Source organism: Juglans regia, chromosome 8 (genome assembly GCF_001411555.2).
Source record: "Juglans regia cultivar Chandler chromosome 8, Walnut 2.0, whole genome shotgun sequence".
NCBI lineage: Eukaryota > Viridiplantae > Streptophyta > Magnoliopsida > Fagales > Juglandaceae > Juglans > Juglans regia.
This window is the reverse complement of record NC_049908.1, coordinates 5,364,879-5,387,948: the sequence shown is the minus strand read 5'-3', so window position 1 is coordinate 5,387,948 and position 23,070 is coordinate 5,364,879. Positions and strand designations below refer to the sequence as shown.

Sequence of the window (23,070 nt, the reverse complement as noted above, 5' to 3'; positions counted from 1 at the left end):
AGAGAAATCTAACCGGCCCATATGTGATGTGAAGTGTTAATAATATAATACAAATAATTAAATCTATATTTTCTTATCATTTTAAACTTTTAAGATAAGTGATAATTTTTTATATAAGCTCAAGTCACATAATCTACATTCTAAAATAACTAATCAATAATACAATTATAACTCTTATTAAAATATTATAAAAAACAATAATTTTATATTCTCAATAAACATGAGATTTTATATATCATCTATGCTTATCAATTATCAAAATTAAGTATTACAAAAGTGACTGTCGACCTTGTTTGGTTTCTTTCACGATTGACGAACATGGAATGAATTGCATTGAACGGCTCTTTCTTTAATGTGTGGTTTGGACAATGAATTAAGATAAAATAAAATAAATTGAGATAAAAATTAAAAATTAAATAAAATATTATTTTTAATATTATTATTATTTATGATTTGAACATATTTAATTATTTATTATATTTTATATAAAAATTAAAAAAATTATAATATTGAGATGAGGTGTACTTAAAAAAATTATTAAATGCAACGTTTTTGGTCTCACTTGGACAACAAATTTGACGTAATTTGGAGTATGAGCTCGGCTCATGTCCACTGAATATAAAAAAACATTAAATGTGTTCTGTCGCGTCGATAAACGGTTAAGATTAATTGAGATAAATTATTTATCAGAGTTTACGTCACACGACACATCTAATAAAAAAATCAGAATCTTCGTTTGGTTATCAAATTCCTCTCAATTCATCTCAACTCATCATTATAATTTTTTTAAATTCTAATACAAAATATAATCAATAATTTAACTTTTTCAAATCTTAAAATAATAATAATATTAAAAAATAATATTTTAATAATATTTTATCATCTCAACTCAACTCACTTGAACATCCAAACACAACCATATGTCTACAACCTTACAGTGAAATTAGTGATAGCATGTGAAATACCCTACAGCTTTGATCACAACAGTACTTTGCCAGTCTTCGTCAATTTCTGCAGCAATTGTAAGTAAGAGCACACCAATTATTTATCTGTCTTATATTTTAAAATATATCATTAAAATTTATTTATTTTTATTTTATATTCTGATTTTTATAATATATTATACATTAATTTATCTATTTTTTATATTACATTATTTAATAATTTATTAGAAAAAAGTACAAAAAGAGAAAAATTATTATAGAAGAAAAAGTACATAAAAAAAAAATATTTTTACATTTATGAATAATTCATGTTAAATACAGCTGAACACTGTAATAAAATGTAAAATAAATTTGAAAATAAATAATCCATTGAAAGCATTTTTAAATTACTTTTCTCTAAATTTTACATAAAAATAAATTTTACAAAATTGATTGAGAGTGTTCTAAAGTGACCAATGCATATACTGATTAATATAAATTTCAACGACCGTCGACGGAGGCCTGTATATAGCGGTTGGTTCGAATTTAAGATTTAATAGAAACACCACTTAAATAATTTATTATTTAAATGAAAATAATATAATAATATTTACTGCATTTTAGCCAACTCTTCCCATACATTTCCAGGTAACACTGACCATCTTCTTCATTAGTATATCCAAATGGTCTACATGTATATATTGGCCAAATGTAAACATGCATTGACGTTATCTTCTCTCTATATATAGTCAATTTATAAATTTATTTTTATAAGATATCTTAATGACTAGACCATTTTTATTTATTATTTAGTTCTTTACATTGGTATGCTTGGAGTGTGATATAAGAATTTTTTATTCTAGATAAAAATTTAAAATATTATTATTATTTTAAAATTTATAAAAATTAAATTATGATTTAAAAAAATTAAATTATTTTTTATATTTTTTATATAAATTTAAAAAAATTATAACAATAAAATGAGATAAGATATCCTCTCATATCCCAAAGATACCAACCGGTAAAAACAGTAATGTCTAGACAATTTTTGACATATTTTTATGATTGTTTTTATTTAACATCAGTAATGTTTACCGATCAACTAATGAGTCCATAGGACCCAACGCCCATTACAAAAAGTAGAAAACTGGTTTTCTCTCTCCCGCAAAAATGCTCACTATAGAGAGGTCAAAAGAATCTTACCTTCTCTGTCTTGAGGGTGGCGGGAGCCTCATCCCATTTGTCCAGAAAATATTATTGGTAGAAATCACTATTTATAGTAGCTATTTTTACACATATTATATATCAAAATTTACACCACACGTTTATTAAATTTAAAATTAGAGATGGATGACAGAGATGATGAGAGAGAGAGAGTAGAGATAAGAGAGAGTGAGAGCAAGACGAGAGAGAGCAAAGATGAGAGAGAGAAGCCGCTGAGTTTGAAGGAAGAAAAAAAAATGGATAAGAAGCATCCATGTAGTGTATGCATTGTGTGCACCACTATAGTGAATACTCTCTAGCACTTCTCTTTGTCCAGTCTCCTAGTGTGGTGTGTGGTCGCGCCATCATAATTCCTAACGATCTCCCGCCAGTGATTTGACGCTTTTCTAATTTATTATATTTATATGTTATTACTTATCCTAATTAAGGATCGTGAGAAAAAAATTGTAAAAATCTTATTCGATCAATTCAGATCAATAATATACAGCACAAATTCTTGTATTATAATCTGTTTATCAAAATGTATCAAAATGACTTCAAGTGGCTTATTTTTGTCGGAAATGGTGAGGATCGAGTCCTTGGCCACATATCAGTTATTTATTTATTTATTTTTTCCTATCTTGTATCAATTGATTTGGGATGAATGTCGGAGGCTCCTATTCTATTATCTCTCTTATTCTGTAATTATTTTATGTATATTTATAATATGCTTGATTAGAAGAAGAAAACAAAAAATGGGTAGAACCAAAACCAATGTTCAAAGAGGAACAATAAATTAAATGAGACCGGTGTGTAGCCCGGTATTAATTTGGAAGGCAGGAGGAACCAACATATATATATATATATATATATATATATATCAACACCGACAGCTCAGCCACCAAAATCATAACGCAAACTCCTACACGTATGCAAATGTGCAATGGCATTAAAGCCATCGGAACAACCCTTATCTTTATTTTTTAATGCAGGTCAAGTTTTTGTACCAAAGTTTGGTGACATATATATATATATATATGTTTATTTCCTTTTGCAATATTATAGAAAAGGATCCACAAAACTGTTGAACCTTCCTCGTCCTAAAAATATAGCCATTTGCTTTTTAGGATACGGAATTAATGCGAATCTTAGTTAGGCTTTCTCCATTTGATGGAAAATTAAGATGTCGCCTGCCTGCTGGTGCAGGGACCTTCGTCCATCGGTCAATCCAAGGACTGGCAAAATGGGCTGTGACCAACTCTTCCCGATACAAAAGTAAGTGCACGAATATAGGGATGAAAATTAATAAAATTATTGGGTATTTCGGAATATATTTTCATTCCACCATGAAAATTAATAAAAAATCGTTTTTGAAAATGGATGCTGATGCATATCGTTGATCTTTTTTAGGAATGGTTTGAATTTAAAGATGAGTTGAGATAGATTATGAATGATAAAATAAAAATTAAATTATTTATTATATTTTGTGTGAAAATTTAAGAAAATTATTTTGAGATTTGAAAAAATTGAATTATTTATTATATTTTATGTGAAAGTTTGAGAAAATTATAATGATGAGATGAGTTGAGTTGAAATGAATTGAGGTGAGTTTTGAATGCAAACAATTCCCATTAAATATAACATTATCGCAAATTTTTTCACACCAATATACAAAGAGAGGTAATATTTTTTTTTTTATAAAGAAAGTTTACAAACCGAAAGAGTCTTGATATGCTTATATCTATTTAAAAATATAAAGAATTTTATAATTTTATATAGTATATTAAGAAAAATGCTTTAGTAAAATAGAGATATTATAGAAGTAAACTCATAAATAAAAATAAACTTATAAATTGATGTAATTTGATTTAATATGTTATATTATAGAATTATTTTTATTATAAAATAGATCTAACATATCATATGTCAATTTATAAATTTATATTTGTGATATCTTTTTGTAATTACAATATTTATTTTATATTAAATTATCCGAGTATATTTAATAATTTTTCTTTTAACATTTTTTTATCAAACATTTTTCATTTACAAAAGTGAGCTTAAAAATAATGATCGATACAGAAATACTCTTAATCTATCTTATCTTATATTTATAATTTTTTTAACTTATCATATAAAATATAATAAATAATTTAATTTTTTTAATTTTTTAAATAATAATAATATTAAAAAATAATATTTTATTAAATTCATATAAAATTATCCTCTCTCGTCCTCAGTATCTGAGGCAATGACAACTTTCATACACTTGCAAATTTTGAATTTGAGGAACGAGCGAGTTAGATCCAAACCACCGTCCAAAATAAGACAGGAGTTTTTAACTTTTTTTTAGATGATTTGGCCTATTTTGGTGACACATCGAATTTATAGACTATACAAAGAAAGTTAATTCTGTCTTGTTCTTAAGCTCCTTTTGGTGAGGTCCGTGCCAAATTGCTTTCAAGAACAAAACACTTTCAATCCGATTTAATATTCGGAAAAAAAAAATGATAATAGTAGTCGTAAGTGTACAAATATTATATAATTATTTAAAAATAAATAAATACAAAATTTATATTAAAAAATAATAATTTTTTAATAATATATCTCATTTTTTTTTAAATCGATTGTATAATATTTATATATTTTATAATTATATATAATATTATTAATTAAAAAAAAATACTCTAGTCACAAAAAAATTATATAAAAATAATAATATAAACTGACGTGACTTAATATGATTTGTCATATTATAAAATTATTTTTATTATAAAATAGATCTAACAAATTAGATAAAATTATGTCAGATTATGAGATTGTTTTTATATAATTTCTTTATAAAGGTAGAAGTCATCTTTTAAAAATAGGGTTAAGAGTACAAAAGAAATCAATTTGTAATAGATCTATGTGTATTTCTTCCTATTTTTTAAGACACATAATATTTTCTCCGATAAATGAAAAATATGGGAAGGGTGTCCAACGAGAGAGACCCTAGTTTGGCCGTAATAGGACGGCTGCCTTAACGAAGGATATTAATCATTCACCCAAAAGTGGGTGGCTTATTAGAGGGCAATTAATTACAGGGTTTGTACCATATTGGAAGTATTTTGTCATATTCTCTGACAAGATATCTTCTATTGCACTGTTGCAAATTGGGGCGTGTACCTTTGCCAAGAGGGTTTATACCCTTATTCAAAGTATTTTTGCAGCATGTGGGCAAGTGTACCTTTTGCCACAAGTTATACCCGAATGGACGGTAATGTAGAGAATAGATTATGGGTCTCTGGCATAGGAGGATGCATGGAATCATGCAAATAACCCATTTTTGAAGAGAAGAAAAGAGAGGGAGGGGAAGGTTAGTGTGAGAGTAATGGGGACAAAATGAGATGAGGGCGAGAATTTCTGAGTGGCGTTCTATCACGTGGCGGGTGCATCTTTGTTCATGCTGTCCACCACTCGTTTGGCCCTTTTACTTTTATTTTAGATGAGTGAGAAATCTATGAAACCGCTAGCGGACTTTGCAAGGCAACAAACCCTGTTCTTCCTCACTATCCCATGCCATTTAAAGTTAAAAAAACAAATAAATAAATTTTTGCTATTTACTTATCAATGGTTGAAGATCATATAGAGTCTAGACCGATTAAACATTTCAGTATTATTAAAAAGAAAATTCAGATATTTTTGTTAATCTGCACGAGATATAAAGAGAGTGTTTACAGTTTAGTACGAACATTGTTCGGTCAGTTTCTTTGCTCGGCAGCTCTCTCTCTCTCTCTCTCTCTCTCTCTCTCTCCCTCCCTCCCCTCCACCCCCAATTATTATATGCTTCTCAAAACATCAACTCAAAAATAAAACCGGTCTGGGTTTTGAGTTTCTGTTTAAGTTGTGACTCAACCCTTAAAATGCGCCTCCACCCAACCCTTCGAGTCTGTCTTTTTTTTTTTTTTTGCAATGACCCAATGTTCCATTTCCTCAGCTTAGTGGTTTCGTAAACTTTTGGTGGGCTTTTCTAGATGGATTTTGGGGGGGTGGGTTTTCATGGATTAATGGGTTCAGACTGTGGTTTTTCTTCTCTTGCGTCAGATCCTGAGACAAAGCAGAAGTGGCACGGAGCTGGATTGCTCAAGCAGCAGAGATCTGGTAACTCTGAAGATGACTTGAGAAGCTCAAAGCTGGCCAAGACTGATGACTTCTCTGCCTCCAAGGCGATGCTGCTTCAGCAGAAAAACGCTTTATTGAGATCTAGTTGCACTCTCTTCTCTGATGGTCAGCGACAACAGCAAATGCTAAGCTTCTCTTCTCCCAAATCAGAAATTCTTGCGGCGGAAAAGAACTCTCAGAATGCCACATTGCCCTACTTTTACCAGGCATTATCTGCTTACACTAGAAATACAGGTACATATATTAAGCAGTTTTAAGGTTGTATTTAATAATGTGATGTCCGGGACATCCTTTGGGGAACCGAAAGTTAAATCACTTGTGAATATCGTTTGGAGAGTTAATGGGGAAGTAACTACTTGCATGGATCTGTTGATTTATGTTAAGACTGTCGGGTTGCAAGCTTTGGACAGATTGTGTTTAGCTACAAAGCTATGATTGTTATGTGTTATATGGGTTTTGATTACCCTGTACCGGTGAAGGGTGTTTTCGAGGAAATCTCCTAGTGGTCTTTGTTTTTAGTCTTGTCAAGAAAAAAGTGTGCAACTTTATTTTCTCTCTTAAAATTCCTGTCTTCCTGTTTCAGTGAGATGTGTTTTCCTAATATTCCCACGCAGTAGACTTGGGCACAAAAGAAGTAAATATAAGTGAGCCGGGATAGAAAGAGCCATATCAGCAAGAAAAACCACATTTTTTTCGATTGGTTCCGAGTCCTCTATAATCTGATCTTTCCCCTTCTTTTTTGGTTTTTCTCATCTTTGTTAGTATTATGACTTTCTTTTTTCGAATTATCAAGGACAAGAAATTCATTATTGTTGCAGCCACCTTAAAATAATGCAATCAAGAAATAATTTTGTGTTCCCTGTCGCGCCCCTTTCCACCTTTTTTTTTTTTTTTTTTTTTTTTTTTTTTTTTTTTTTTTTTTTTTTTTTTTCTGCTTTCTTTTCTTGTATCATGGAGACAAACTTTTTCTTTACATCTTAGTATGAAACGCCTTGATATTTTGGCTTTCTTGACCTTCATACTTCCTTTCTACCCCTATCTTTTCTGGTTTTCTTTTTCAGGCTATAGCTCCGGGAACTTGGATGGTTCAAGCGTGCATGGTTTTTTAGCTGGAGCCCGAGGGCCATTCACTCCATCTCAATGGATGGAGCTAGAACACCAGGCGTTGATCTACAAATACATAACGGCAAATATGCCTGTACCATCTAACCTGCTCATCCCAATTAGAAAATCCCTTGATTCTGTTGCGTTCTCTACTTTTCCAGGGGGGCTTCTGAGACCCAGTGCATGTAAGTTTTTTTCCTGTTCCTTTTAGCAGCTAAATAAAGCGAGATTTTTTACACTCTCCAGATTTGCATGCGCCTTGGTGTAATTTTCAATTGGCGTTTGATAATGAAAGTTGCTGAACATGGCCCCTCCTCTCTTTCGGATTTAATTAATTTAGCACTGTTCTCACTGTTCAAAATTTCTATTTTTTAGTTGTGAATTAATTATCAGTTGCTACCCAACACAGCAACACTTTTTTTATTTGGGGGGAGGTGTTCATTTAACCTTCCTTGGAAACATCTGCAAATATCTGTGCGTTAAAGTTCCCGTCACTATTCTCTTCCTTGATTTTGGATGCTTTTTGCCTTTTGCATGCATCAAGTGGGATGGGGTTCTTTCCATCTGGGATTCTCGAACAACACTGACCCTGAGCCCGGAAGGTGTCGTAGAACCGATGGGAAGAAATGGCGGTGCTCACGAGATGCGGTAGTCGATCAAAAATATTGTGAGCGGCACATGAACAGGGGCCGCCATCGTTCAAGAAAGCCTGTGGAAGGCCAAACTGGCCATGCCATCACCGGGACTACCTCCTCCACCAGCAGTACGAACTCAAAGCTGATGCCTATTGCTTCATCCACATCAGCGTCGGCGGTGGTGGTGCCCAGTAGTGGCGGCGGCGGCGCGTCCAATAGCCTTGCCACTGCCCATCAACAACTAAAGAACTTGCAGCACGATGCATCTAATCCTTCCGCGGCCACCACCAACAGGTGAATATATCATGATTGGCTCTAAGTATCCGTTCTTTCTTATTGAGCAAGGCTGATTTATATTTGCTCGAACTTTATTAGTTATCACTATTCCGGCATTTAATTTCCACCCGATGTTGTAGTTCTTTTGGGAGTCCAATGTCAATGATGGTTTGGTAATTTCTGTCGTAGGATGTTCGTCAACAAAGACAATATGGGTGAAAGAATGCAAGATCAACCGGGCCTCTCCATGCTATCTCCGGCCTCCATTGACCAGAAACCGAAAGAAAACTCGTTCACGATTCAGAAACAGCAAATGACATACGAGCAACCCTCTAGAAATGTGTTTGGGCTAGTCACTTCTGATTCCCTCCTCAATCCTTCTCATAGAAGCCCCAGTCTAATGAACTGTTCATCGCAGGAGGTCAGTGACAGAGGAGCTGAATCACAACAATCTCTTCGTCATTTCATTGATGACTGGCCCAAAGCCCAAGCCGATCGTTCGGCCATTTCTTGGCCTGAGATGGGCATGCAATCAGACGGGACCCAGCTATCAATTTCAATCCCCTTGGCTTCCTCAGACTTGATCTCGTCCACTTGTTCTCCAGCCAACGAGAAACTCACACTTGCTCCACTCAGACTGTCAACGCCCGAGTTAGACCCGATAAGGATGGGTTTGGGAGTGGGTAGCAGCGGTGTCCTCAATGAACCAAACCAAAGGCAAGCAAACTGGATTCCTATCTCATGGAAAACTTCCATGGGAGGTCCTCTTGGAGAAGTCTTGCATCATGGTAGTAATAGCAGTGCAGCGGACTGCAAGAACTCATCTGCGCTGAACCTTATGACTGCGGGCTGGGACAATAGCCCTCCTGTAGGATCATCTCCAACTGGGGTCCTACAAAAGACAGCTTTTGGGTCTCTTTCTAACGGCAGTGCTGGGAGCAGCCCGAGAGCCGAGAATCACAAGACAGTACTTGAAGGGGCTGGTGGCCAGTGTAATGACCCCCTTGGCTCTCAACTCCTGTGAAATATTCCTCGTCCTTGCCTGCCTTGTAGACTTGACCTTTTCCAACTCAGAAACTGCAAGTAAAGTAGTCTTAACTGTAATGAGAAACGGAATATGTTAATCTTTTTAAATTCATAACCTGTCTTCTTTTTTGGCTCACGATTTGGGTTTGTTTGTGTTACATGAGAATTTGATTTGTTGATTACATCTTATGTTTGGTAAGACTATATTTACCGATCCTGGTGCTTTGATAGAGGTGGGTATGAAAATTTCTACGAGTAGAAGGTATTTAAATGCAACCTAATGACGTGTTTTGCACACCAAACTCCAGGCTAGACCCCCTGCAACACAAGGAAAGTGGGGGGGTTGGGGTTGATAAACATCTTCAATGCCTAAATCCGTCATCTATTTCGTAAGAGAACTCTTGAATATATGAGAACATGGAGAGTAATTTTGACATGGTATTCGACATTTATACTGCTTGCTGAGGGACTCTCTGTACATTGTGATAGAGGTGTCTGTCTTTCATGGGGGGCCTTCATGCTGTTATCATTGTTGTGGTGTGGCCTTCTCGGGTCACATCCTTGTGGCAGGTTGGTGAGTGCGGTTACCTTTCGCGTGCTTTGTTAGAGATAGGGATGATGTCGCACACACTATCAGGGACAGGGCGTTGCACCGCGATCCCTGTATGCATTTTGTGTTGACACATTAGGGCGGCGTTGCCCTATCATTACATGCGTGTGCAAGGTGCTATTAGAGATGTCGGTACCCCATCACCCCATATCTGCTTCCCTCTCACGTGGGCTGTGGGCCTCTTTCTCCTTTCTCTAGTTAGGGGCCCGACTATACTTTGGTCACTGGCCCCCTTTGGTCACGGGCCCAACTCCGTACAGGTTGAAAACATTCATTCCACAACCAATGGGCATATCCTAATTTCTACAGGGTTGCATTGATTTGACCAACAGTTTCTACTCAAGAGGAGGCCACTGATTAGCAAATGAGTTTCGAACTTTTAATTCCACAATTTTACTTGTCATATCAACCAGAAAAAGTGTTGTAAGTTAACTTAGAACATAATCAAGCCCTTAGATAGTTAGAAACGAATGTGTAGTATTGATTTGGTGAACTAATGGCTGATGAATATTCCCACGATTAGTCTTTTCTTACCCATACCATAATCAACTAACCTCCCATCTTCCATCTCCTCCTCTCCTTTTTCTTGTCTAAACCTTTTTCCTTCACCCAAAATTTTGAAAATAACCCCGAAATTTAACATGTATATAGAAATTCCCCCCCTCCCCCCCCCCAAAAAAAAAAAATTATAATTTCCATATTTCCATATGTTTTCTAAAAATTTGTAAAACTTCAATATACATAGAAATGTATCTTTCTAATTTTTTTCCTATAACCCCTAGATTTTGTATAATTTCTATATATTATCTATTTTTAAGGATGTGGCCACGCTAAAATTAAATTAAAACTAAAATTAGGAGAAATAATAAACTATTAACACTGACCCTAAAATTTTTTATCACACAATATTAAGTTTCTTAATATAGATTCTAAAGTGAAAATACCAGAAAAACTATTTAAGATTAATGATTTATATGAAAAGTAGTGCAGATGATTTATCCTCTAAACTTCATTGAGTAAGAAAAAGTTTATTTAAGGTCTCAGTTGTAGTATTCTATGCTTAACATGACATCAAAATAGATAAATTTTACATGAAATTTGATAAACTAACTTAGATATTAGAATGAAAGATGGCATTCTAAAAGATTACTTGATAGTTTATACAAAAAAAACAAAAAACAATTTCTAAATATGTTATATTTACAAAAATAATAATTGATGAATATTATTCTATGAAATATTATCTTGAAAAATCTGAAACAAACATTAAGTTGTGCTTTTAAAATTTTATTTCTATGTTAGTTGGCAAATTATTGAGATTTAATTTTATATGTCTTATAATTTTGTAATATTTTTTTCATTTTACATAAAAATCTCGTACGGTAGAAAAGTTGGCCCTCCAAGAAAAATTACTGGTTCCGCCATTGGCTATATTATTCACAATTGAAATATTTAAGTTCCTAGAGAGTTCAAACTTTCAAGTTACAATTTTCTTAAATAAAATATATTTTTCATAAACGGACACTAAATATTTTCAGTCATATCAACGATGAGTTACGTGTTATGTTGTCCTTTAAGTTAGTTAAACCATGTGTCTGAATTTATAAAAGTTAAATTGAAAAGTATGCATTAGTAATAAACCATTTCAAAAAAATAAAATAAATAAAATAAACCACCCACGACTGAAAAATAGCAGATAGGATATTAAATAAATTTATACCAGTTGAATCGAGTTTAAGCAGATTTGACTCGTTTAATAAACCTCCAAATCCAATGGAAGGTAAAAGGAAAGGGAAATGCGAGCTCTGAAAAGCGGATAGCTGAAAGGAAAGCATGCAGAAAACAAAGACGAAAGGAAGGCCATTGCCAACTCTTGTAGCTATCAGACTCGGAGAGTGCGGTTCCAAAGTTCAAATTTTAAATCCACAATAATTGACGCTCCAAGTAGCTTTTGATAGTTGTCTTCTGACACTTGTCCTTCAAAGTCAACGGCTGGAAATGAGGCCTATCCAGAAATTATGCAGTATGGAAAGTATAATTTTAATAATTTAAGATAGTATGGCAGTTTTATCTGCTATAGATAAGCTCATGAAAAAGTTTTGATGGGACAGTAGAGATGAGAGACAAACTCAATAGATTCCTTGAAAACAGATGTAAAACCTAAAGGAGAAGGAGATCTGGTATATAGAGACTTTGATGAGTTTAATCTGGCCCTTCTTGCAAAGTAAGGGTGGAAAGTCATTCAACAACCATCATCCTTAACAGCTCGAGTTCTTAAAGTAAAATATTTTTTACAGATCATAATTTTTACGTGCAAAGGTTGGTAGTAATGCTTCTTATTTGTGGAAGAGTTTTATGGAGGCAAGATCAGTCCTGCAAGAGAGTCTAATTTGGAGAATTGGCAATGGTGAATTAGTGCATATAGGGACAGACAAGTGGCTTCCTTGACCCTTTTCTTACAAGCTACAATCTTCTCAACATGAGTTTTATGCTGGGAGGAAAGTGTCTAATCTCATTGACAAGTAAGTAGGGGCATGTGACATGGCTATTTTGAGAAAGGTTTTTGTTGAAGAGGAAATGAATTTTATTAGTAGGATCCCGGTCAGTGTGAGTAATGTCCAAGACAAGCTAATCTAGAAGTGCACTACTGACGAAAGATTCACTGTCAAAAGTGCTTACAATTTAGCAGGGGAAATGACAGCATATCAGAAGGGGCAATTATCTCTAAATGTGCAGAAGAGTGCTTTCTGGAAAAACAAATGGAAGCTAATGGTTCCAAAGGCTACACTTAAGTTAATGTGGAGAGCTTGCCATGAATCTTTGCCTACAAACCAGAATTTAGTTAAAAGGAAAATCATTGAGTCTCCTATGTGCCCAATCTATAAACTTGAACCAGAATCTGTGACACATGTTCTTTGGTCATGTATTTCTACTCAATATGTGTGGCGAACAAGCTTAAAGTGTTTGCAGAAAGTCAAGGTAGTGAAGATCCCTTTCAAGGAATTGGTAATGGACATCTCTTCAGTGTTGTGTGCATCTGATCTAGCAGTCTTTGCAGAAACTATATATTAGTTATGGAAAAGAAGAAACAATTATGTTTTTTAGGGTAAGTTTATGGATCCAAACTCAATTGTGCAATTTGCTACACAAACAGTAATTAATTTCCAAGCTACGAACCTGAAACTAGTGGGAGAAGGGGTGACAACAAGTCAAGATCTTCCTAAGTGGATTGCTCCTCCTTCATAGGTTTATAAGGCCAACTGAGATGCTTATGTGGACCGAGTAAATTGCAAAATTGGTAATGGGGTCATCATTCAAGATTGGACTAGTCATGTGGTTGCCACTCTCAGGTCTCAAAGGAAACTTTTCCCAGATCCAACTATGGCAGAGGCAGTAGGGGCACTTAAAACAGTAATTCTTTTCCAATAGCTGCACTTGTCCAGAATCATACTTGAGGGAGATGCCAAGACAGTGATTGATGATATTAACGGTGACTCAGGTAAATGGACTTCAGTGGGGATGATCATTCAAGATATTAGAAATAAGCTTGGCATGATGCAACATTGGTCGGTTAAGCACATCTCAAGGGATTTCAATAATGTGGCTCATTTATTAGTTAAGGATGCACTTAAACTCTCTTAAGAGAGCAATGTATTGGAGGGTATTCCTCCTTGTATCCAAGCTTTTATGCTTTAAGATGAATAAGAATTGCTATTCTTTTTTTTTCTTTTTTTTTAAAAAAAAGTTACTATGTTTTTAACTTTGGAAGATATGAGAAATATGATAGTTTGTTGTTGGAAGTTCATTTATCATCTTTTCAGTTCCAAAACAATTCAATTTTAGCACGAGATTATCAGCTATAATCTACAATCAAGTTATGGGTAATTTAACTAAAAATTCTTCGACCCGCACAACTTATCTCATTCAATATTCATAACAAACTAAAAATTAGTAGGGGCAATATATGATACAATTCGTGAATTTGATGTGAACATGGAATAAACATGGTTGACTTTAATATAAATAAACTTGAGTCAAAATATATTAACACATTAAGACAAGATTAATAAACGTGTCAACTCGCTATTAATATGAACAAATTATATTTACAAATTTTATATATATTTAATTTTATATGCCTTATTGTAGATAGTGTTAGAATATAATATTAATATTAGTATTTGATTACTTGACATATCAAATGCTAAACTTATTTTTATTAGGAAAATATTATTCCCACATAAATTTTCTATCGAAAGTTTTTACTGAATTACATTTTATTTTATTATTTTATTATTTTTACTTAATGATTAAGAAAGTATTTTAAAAAAAGTTATGATTTTTTTTATATTTTTTAAAAATATTTAAAATGTTTAAAAAAATGATTGAAGAAAAGCAACAAAAACAAAAAAACTTTTGCCTTTCGGTGAAGATTCTGTGGCTGTAGCAGGTTCCTTGTTATTAATATGTGATTTTATTTTATATATTATTAGTTTGATATTTATAAAAAGACACGTTGAAATGAATTAAATTGACCTGACCAATGTTTGATTAAAGTAATAAAAGTTAATTATTAAACATGATAAATAGCTCGTGCCGTATTACCAATTATTTATACGAATCGTGTTAAAATTTTATGATCTAATCTATTTAATTAAACGAATCATATTTGAATGACCCATGGTCCCATATAATCCAATATTTACGACTTAGACAAGAACACAATATAGGATCACAAACACAAATGAAAAATAATATTATATCCCATAACTTAACATATAATCCAATATTTACGACTTTGTTTATTGACGTGACACTAAGATTTTAATATTTTTTTTTTTAAATTTTTGTATACCATTTTATTTTGAATATATATTTTAATTTTTTTAAAAATCATACAGCACTTTGCAACGTCAATGAGTGCCACATTATCATGTCAAAGAGTGCCATATAAATGAGTAGCTGTAACATTGTCCAACATGAATTGCAACCCATGCAAAATGGCAAAATGCACAAAGTTCAGATTTCATTGAAATACGTTACTGAAAAGTGGGTCATCAAGTATTAGAATATAAGTAATGATACACTCAATCGTGTTTATAATAAACGTTGTATAATTATTTTAAAAAAAATAAAATCTATTATTAAATAATTAATTTTTTTTTATGAAATTCTCGTATTTATTTATATTTTTTAAAAACATTGTACATCTTGAACATTCAAATATAATTCTCTTATAATCTTGAAACATATCTTTTTGGATAAGATTATTAGTCTACTACTATTTATTTATTATTTTTTTTGTATTCAATTTTTTAGTTTACTTAATGATTAAAGAATTGATGATTAATAAAATTATATAATTTTTAAATTTTTTTTAGTGATTAAAGATGTTAAAAAAATAATAAAAAACTAAAAAAACTTAAAATATATTTGGGTAGTGTGCCTATCTACCCAGAAAATATATTGAAATGGACTAAAAGGAAGATGCTCATGGTAAGAAGCAAAACAAACAGCGTAGACAATCTACTGATCCACAAAGAAAGTATTTAGGAGCTAGGACTGAGATAGGTGATAAAGCATTAGAAAGAATGAAACGTCAAGTTTAAAAAATAAAAAATAAAAAATAAAGAAATCTAAGTAATATAGAGGTGTGCGTAACCCAAACTTCAAAAAATTATTTGGTGCAATCAGGGCTTTAAACACTAACTAGACGGATCAAGAAGTTGGATGAGTAAAAAGCAATAATAGAAAACTGCCCTGCGATCAAAGGCATCTCCAGTAAACTGTTCAACAAGAACACCAAAACAGGGAGAAAAACTACTAAGAATCATGAAGAAACTATAACGAAACTAATTCACAAAATTCTGTAATGAAGATAATGAAAAGAAAATGGGTGGCGCTCATATTCTATGGGTGTAAACGTGTCTGTCATGCCACGGCAATGGCATTCAGAACGAGGAATTTTTATAATCATCGCAACCAACACCATGATTTTGCATATGCGAGAGAAAAAAAAAAATTGAAATTTCATAGATCGCCTGGAGCTTTTCATAGATATTTTGCCGTCGGAACCTGTAACTGGGAGTGGAAGCTCTGCGTGGAACGTATCTAGGTATTTCAGCTGAGATAACTCGTTAATTTATAAGAGAAGGAAACAGAGCCAGATTTCGAAACCCTAGCCACCCCACACACCTCGCCTGAGGCTGGGCTTAATAAGCTCAAAGCTTGACCCGATTTGAATATGAATTTTCGGGCCTGGGCTACTATGAGTTATTTATGTTGGTGGGCTTAGGTTGAAAAACAGAATGTAGCCTTTTTTTTTAGGAGAATGTAGCAATTCACTATATGTGTGTTTATTAAAAAATATATTTAAAATGAAAGGGCGTCAAAAATATAAAAAGAGGAAAATTAAAATTTTGGGTTCCATCTATCATTTTTGTGTTTATATTTGTTTAAAAAAGTATGTAGTATTATATAATAGTGTCACGTCAAGAGATTAAGAGAGTCATCTGAACGATAAATTTTATATGATAAAGTATCATTATTATATATATATATGTAAAAAAAAATAGAGAATATAATGAAGCAAAGTAGTGCATAGGTGGATTCTTGCCACTTTAGAAAATACACAATGACATGTCAGGTAAGCTAATGAGAACGCATCTTGAAAATAAATATGCAGGTCTTGTTTGTTTTCATAAATTATTTTATTTTATCTTATATAATCATTATAATTTTTTTAAACTCTCACATAAAATATAATAAATAATTTAAGAATTTCAAATTTTAAAATAAAGATAATATTAATAAATTATATTTTAATAATATTTTATTTAACTTTAATCTCATCTGATCATCTTTATAAACAAACAAGGCCGCAGTCTTTTTTGCCGATTCGTGTGCACTATTGGAAATGAGAGATTCCTTATGATTTAATGACGAGGTCGTAGAGGAGGCTATAAACAATTGGCTCGCCAATTTGTGTTCAGATTCATGGTGTTTAGGAATTGGTAGACATGCAGACGTAGAGTCCAACAACAATGAGGGCAGCTGAGGCTTATATGGTTATTGGATTAGTGGTTAGATATTTTTGAGAAATGATACTTGTAGTCGTCAGTGTATAAGTGTCGTGTAATCGCTTTGAAAAAAATGAATAAATACGAGACTCACATGAAAAGAAATTAATTTTTTAATAGTGGACTATACTCTTTCTCAAAACGATTGTATAACGTTTACGTACTCTACGACTGTACATAGTATTACTCTATATTTTTTGGTCCAATTGTGGAGAAGTTTTCCTTTTGAATAACAACAAAGAGTAGATATCATGCCCCCTTTCAAATAATTATTCTTGCAGTCCACAAATGTAGACTGCTTTGCATGCCTAAATGAAACGCTCTGTTTCATTTATAGATTATAACATGTTAGAAATACTAGATCAAAGTACACAGCGGAAGCGATATTACCCTACAGGAAATATCTCGAATTTAGTGTGATTGTTCCATAGATTTTTCAGTGTTGTTGTTTATCCAATATTTTCACATCGATGTTGGAGTGTGCTACATGATAATACCAGAGTAACACTTACACGTTCTACAGCCTAAATGTCGTTACTAGAGAGAACTATTTGAGAGATAGAGCTTGTTTATCCAAGTATTTTTTCTAAAGAAGGGGAGAGCCTATGTAAATAGTCTCTCTATTGTAACTCCCTGATTGGCTATTAAGGGCTAGCGATCAAGCCTCATGAGCCACTTCATGACCCCCAAGAGGAAGTGAATGAATGTCCACTTTGGGTGCCCTTTTCTTACGTAAAGTTTCATCAAAAGAAAAATGATTATGTGCCTTTGAAATCCCTTCCTCGATGCGCCCGTCGCCCTTTCGCCATCATAGTCGCCATAGCCATCGCTTGCGCAGCAGCCCATCGGCATTGACGTCGTTGTCTCCTTCCTCAAGAGAGGACCCTCTTCGTCAAGTACCCAGTCGGCCCAGGTTGCAGTTCTAATCAGCTTCAATTAGAGTACCCAGGTTGCAATTCCATCCCCTTCCTCCAGTACCCAATTGCCTTCAAATTCTCTTCTCCTCTATTTTCAATAGCTTTGTTTCATTTGTTGGATTTTGATGTTTGCAATTCTCTTCGTTTTTTCATTTGTTGTTTTAAATTTGGTATTCATTCTACTTGTTTGTAAAAATTTGTGAATGGGTTCGAATTCACTCAGATAATTGGTGAATAAGCTGGTTGGGCAATTTGCAAAGTTGATGGATAGCTATGTTGTTGGAAGTGCTGGAAGTAAAGAAAATGTGAGTTATATCTATTTGGCAGCTTGCCTAACTCTTGGTTTAACCACAATCCGTCCTTTATTAAATGGCTGATTTCTTCAATTCTTTTCATAAAACAACTCAATTTTACATATTATGGCCGTGTTTAAGTATACTAAATCTCATATTTCCGTGTCTCATGATTTGGTTTCTTTGAAAATTCAGAGCCAACAACATGACTCTTAGAACAACAACATTTTCTTTTGCCTGAATCTTACTTCTTCATAGTCAATCTGATTTCTTTTTTTTTTTTTTAAGATTCTATAATTCTTCGCAGTGATTGATAAATTTTAATTTTCTCTTTACATGGAATGGCCTTATGGTTAATGGACCTCAATGCTTACCTAATTTTCTTCACGAGAACTTTGGATGGGAAACATGTGGCATATCAAAGTCCTTGAAATTGGTTTGGGAAGAATATAGTATTATTGGTAGAGTTGTTGTCTCTGCATTGTCTTCCTTTCTCATTCTCTAGACTCCTCTGTTTTAGAAGAAACTGGTCAGGCAAAGTTCAATCTTTTTATTCTCTTTGGATGCTTTCAAATCAGTCGTGCAGGTTGATTTACTAGTGTGTTGCCATTTTATCAAAATTATATTTTACAGTTTTATTAGTTTACTCCCATAACATTACTTTAAAAAGGCTAGTACGACACTACATATCAGGTACCACCAAATAAGTATGTTTCATTCGGAGATCAGATGAATACGACTACACATTGTAAATTTCGCGTGACGAATTTATTGCTTGACTTAATCCCACACGATATCACAATGGAAAATAACTTAGAAATTATATAAAAATAAATCTATAAATTGACGTGACTTAATGTGATACGTCAGATTATAAAATTAATTTTCTTGTAAAATAGATCTAGTTAATTTTATGAAATCATACCAGTTAAAGAATATGCTTTTATGTAATTTATTTGTGTATAACTCTCTGTTACAATACTTGCCATCACTACATAATAATCAGGGAGTGAAGGCCGGGGGGACCTCTAACTGAATCTCCCCCAGCCCTTAATAAACAAGCAGTTCTATAGCCGAGAATTAAGAACACGTACAAAACGGAAACTGTTTATAAAGGTGATATATACAAGTCCTGCATATATATATATATATGCATAGTTACATACATACATACATATATATATATATATATATTTAACGTGTACTTCAGTGACACTCTTATCTATTAATTTATAATATATAGTTAGAAGAAGGCTCATGCTCTTGTGATCCGCATTCAACAATCTGATTTATTTACACGTTTTTGGGTTCTATTAAAGGCGTCTATTTGTATGAATATTAGTACAACAAACATCCTAGTCATACGAGTCCTCGGGTCAATATAATATTATCTTACCAATTCTAGCTACCACGCATTTCTTGATAATAAAAATCCAGAAGTCTCTTTCTGTGACCGATCGAACGAGTAAAGCTGATACTTTCTACAAATCAGGGTATGCCCAAATCTCACCTAGGCTTATTGGAGAATATTCCTCCTTCGGGAAAAAAGAAAAGAAAAAAGAAAGGCTTGACTTTTGCCTATTTAATTTCCAACATGATTGGTGCATCATATGCATGATGCTCAACCTTTTCACCTCATTTCTGTTAAGAGTACGATACAATAATAAAATTTATATTTTTTCATCGGTTTAAATATTTTGGACAAATGATAATTTAACATAATATAAGAGTATATGTCTTAAATTTGAATCCCGACTTTACATTCTATTAATTTAATTAAATATTCTACGTATTTGACTCACTTATTGAGAAATAGTATGACCCACATGTGAGGAATTAAGAATGTTAAGAATATAATACAATAATAAAATCTATATTTTTCTATTAGATTAACCTTCTGGGACAAGCCATTTGAAATGATCTCATAAATGTGAAATCACCATTTATTTTAAAAATTTAAACTGATGAAAATAGTTATATTTTATTATTATATTATATTCTTAACAATTTCAAGACAGTTTCAAATTAGATTATGCGAGAAATTGGTGTAATTAGATAACAAAATTCAAGATAAAAAACAATATTTTTCCTATAGATAATTAAGTATGACTGGAGAAGCAATACACAACGCATTCAATATGAACAAACTAATTTTCTAGAGCGTGTCAAGAAAATTAATTCCAACCTTCGTTGTATCTTACAATGATCAATCCCTAGTGGACCTGTAAATGTAATTTGGTCCAACTAAATGGTTGTCAGTTTTAGAATAAGAAATACGTCTTTGACCCTCTAGACATACCCAATCACAAAGACCAGCTGGACGACAATACAGAGAGTTGGTACGTATGACATCCATTAATTCAATTCCAGTACCTATATATACATGGACTCAGTCAGCCATCATCTACAAATTTCTCAGTCTGCCCTTGAACTTCGACCACGACAAATTAGTTAATCAAGTACCCAAAACTTATTTCCTACTTTTCTTTGTCAACTAGCTTAATCTTCCTGGCCAACTTTTCGCTTTGATGTAGACACCCATGAAATTTGGTCTCCTTTCTCCCACTTCATTGTCTTTTCCTTTAATTTTGTTTAAGGCTACGTTTTGATGATAAGCTGAATTGAGTCTTTTTATAAATAATAGTGAATTAAAATGATAAAATGAGTTTTGTAAAATCTATTTAAGATGACTTTATATATATTTAAATGTTAAAATGAATTTAGATATATTTATAAAAAATTTGAAAAAAGTTGTGGGTCTTGCATGTAAAGAAGTGTTGAGCTAAAAAAAGTTGTCAGATGTAAAAAAAATTTAAATTAAGATAAATTTAATAATTTAAGAGTTGAATATTTAAATATTAAAATAAGTCTAAATTTAAACCGATCTGAGTTCGGTCAAATAACCAAATGTAGCCTTTAAGGAGATGTTTGGATTCAGAGATGAGTTGAGATAGTTTGTAAATAGTAAAATAAAAATTAAATTATTTATTATATTTTGTATAGAAATTTAGAAAAGTTATTTTGAAATTTGAAAATGTTGAATTGTTTATTATATTTTGTGTGAAAATTTAAAAAAATTGTAATAATAAGATGAAATAAATTGAAATGAATTGAGATGAATTGACGTGAGTTTTGAATCTTGTAAGTTTTCCCCCACCTGCCAACCTCCACGTTTTATGTGCGTGGCTTTAAGGGTTTCATGCCGAACAAGAATTTCTAGTGCGTACGTAAGCGGTAAGCCTTCTCTATATATACGAGCCTAGCGATCATAAATTCTTGTACTTGCACCCAAAAAAAAGTTAGATGCCGAATTACTCAAAGGTTGATCAGTCGCGAGAGACCATCCCCTTCTCAGGGGAAAAAAAGCCTGGGGTTTCCATGAGCACACACAAAGAGTGCCTCACGGAAGGAGACTTTGCGTTTAACCTACCGCCTCCTCCTTATCGATCGGAAACTGCAGCTAGGGTTTTGGCCCATGATATCCAAATCCCCCTCCCTCCTTGTACTTTTCAACCTCCTTCAAGAAGTTCTTCCAGAAAGGGTCTTCGAAAGCACGATCATGACCCTTTTCTGGCAGCCTACAGGGAGTGCACCAAGAGCAGTAATGGCGGAAATAGTAAGCTGCTTAAAAATGGGGTTAAATCAGGGTTCAGGAAGAATATGCTAATTGCTTTATCTTGTAAGTGGTCATGTAGTGCTCGGGATGGTAATTCAGTCAGGATCTCTCAGCTTCCATATGAGAGAGATAAAGAGTAGTGAGACAAGGTGGCACTGTTATTAACTTGTTTAGCACTTTTGACATGTTTATAAGATATCAAAGACCAAGTTGTTTCATTAATTGTGTTTTTGGCTCTTCTACTTATCTGTGACCTGTTTTGATTTGTTTGTATATATCAAAGACCATGTTGGCGAAAATTAATTTCAAGATTATGAATTCTCTTATTTTCTCCGCGTTTCAATTCCTCATCATTTAAACAGTACTGACTTTATAATTGATCGGAAGGATAATTTTCTTTTCATTCTCAAACACACCTTTTAATTCATTTTCCCCCCCTCTACGAATCGGTCAAGAAAGAAAACTAATTAACTTGAATAGCCCTTCATCATTCAAAATTCATGGCACAATACTTGATTGGCAACGATTAGCCTTCAAAGTCTGCGATTTTTTGTTTTGTACGTTTTTGTTTTTCTTGACAGATGTTAATACTATTAGCCTGGAATGTCGACAAGCATGAACGTCAGAAAAGAACATTGAGAGCACGGGGTAGGAGGAGGAAGGGGCTCGGCCTCTAGTTCCTCCCCCGGGCGGCTTGAAAGAGTGAAAATTTAAGAATTTAATTTACTCGATTTGAATTGCGTCATGTTATGAAAAACAAAAATATATACGTGAATTACGAAAAATTAAAAAAAGGTAGACGATAAAATATTAAGTTCCTTTTGGTTACGTAGTTCAGATAAGATATTTTGTTAATAGTTAAATAAAATATTGTTATAATATTATTTTTTAATATTATTTTTATTTTAAGATTTAAAAAAATTAAGTTATTTATTATATTTTATATATGAGTTTAAAAAAATTATAATGATTATATGTGATGAAATAAAATAGTTTATGTAACCAAATCAACATTAATATATGTCAAATCCAACCTTATGATGATGAGATGATCTGTCTATTCTGATTTCTGATCTACTACTTGTTTAAAGATGATTGGAGTCATTATTCAATCTGACCGGACCCTTAATAATGGTTGAGACATTATTCATAATTAATTGTTGGAATTGAATAATCTAATTCAAATAAATAAAAACACGTTTAACGTGAATTCACATAATTTTA

The 23,070-nt window shown here is 32.7% G+C and overlaps 1 protein-coding gene, 1 long non-coding RNA gene and 1 other non-coding gene across 4 annotated transcripts; 2 read left to right on the top strand and 1 right to left on the bottom strand.

The window, feature by feature from the left end:
* Positions 1-5,858: 5,858 nt before the first annotated feature.
* Positions 5,859-9,530, top strand: LOC109001120 (growth-regulating factor 6-like). Of its 2 annotated transcripts, XM_018978264.2 has the most exons (5): positions 5,859-6,524; positions 7,352-7,579; positions 7,939-8,323; positions 8,495-8,645; positions 8,724-9,530. In XM_018978264.2, the coding sequence occupies exons 1-5, from the start codon at positions 6,143-6,145 to the stop codon at positions 9,327-9,329; spliced, it is 1,752 nt and encodes a 583-aa protein (XP_018833809.1). In that variant the 5' UTR covers positions 5,859-6,142; the 3' UTR covers positions 9,330-9,530. The 2 variants fall into 2 exon arrangements, with proteins under 2 accessions (XP_018833809.1, XP_018833808.1); XM_018978263.2 differs by having other exon boundaries at positions 8,495-9,530.
* Positions 9,531-15,839: 6,309 nt separating this feature from the next.
* On the bottom strand, positions 15,840-15,927 carry LOC118349330. The gene has a single exon (XR_004802303.1). It is a non-coding gene; the product is annotated as a small nucleolar RNA snoR8a (small nucleolar RNA).
* Positions 15,928-17,711: 1,784 nt separating this feature from the next.
* On the top strand, positions 17,712-18,218 carry LOC118349312. Its single transcript, XR_004802288.1, has 2 exons — positions 17,712-17,969; positions 18,161-18,218. It is a non-coding gene; the product is annotated as an uncharacterized LOC118349312 (long non-coding RNA).
* Positions 18,219-23,070: the final 4,852 nt, after the last annotated feature.

Bases quoted from the DNA above. Each gene is read 5' to 3' on its own strand.
- LOC109001120 (XM_018978263.2), top strand. From the start codon at position 6,143: ATGGATTTTGGGGGGGTGGGTTTTCATGGATTAATGGGTTCAGACTGT. The intron at 6,525-7,351 runs GTACATATATTA...TTTCTTTTTCAG, and splicing joins TGCTTACACTAGAAATACAG to GCTATAGCTCCGGGAACTTG. The intron at 8,324-8,494 runs GTGAATATATCA...TTTCTGTCGTAG, and splicing joins TCCGCGGCCACCACCAACAG to GATGTTCGTCAACAAAGACA.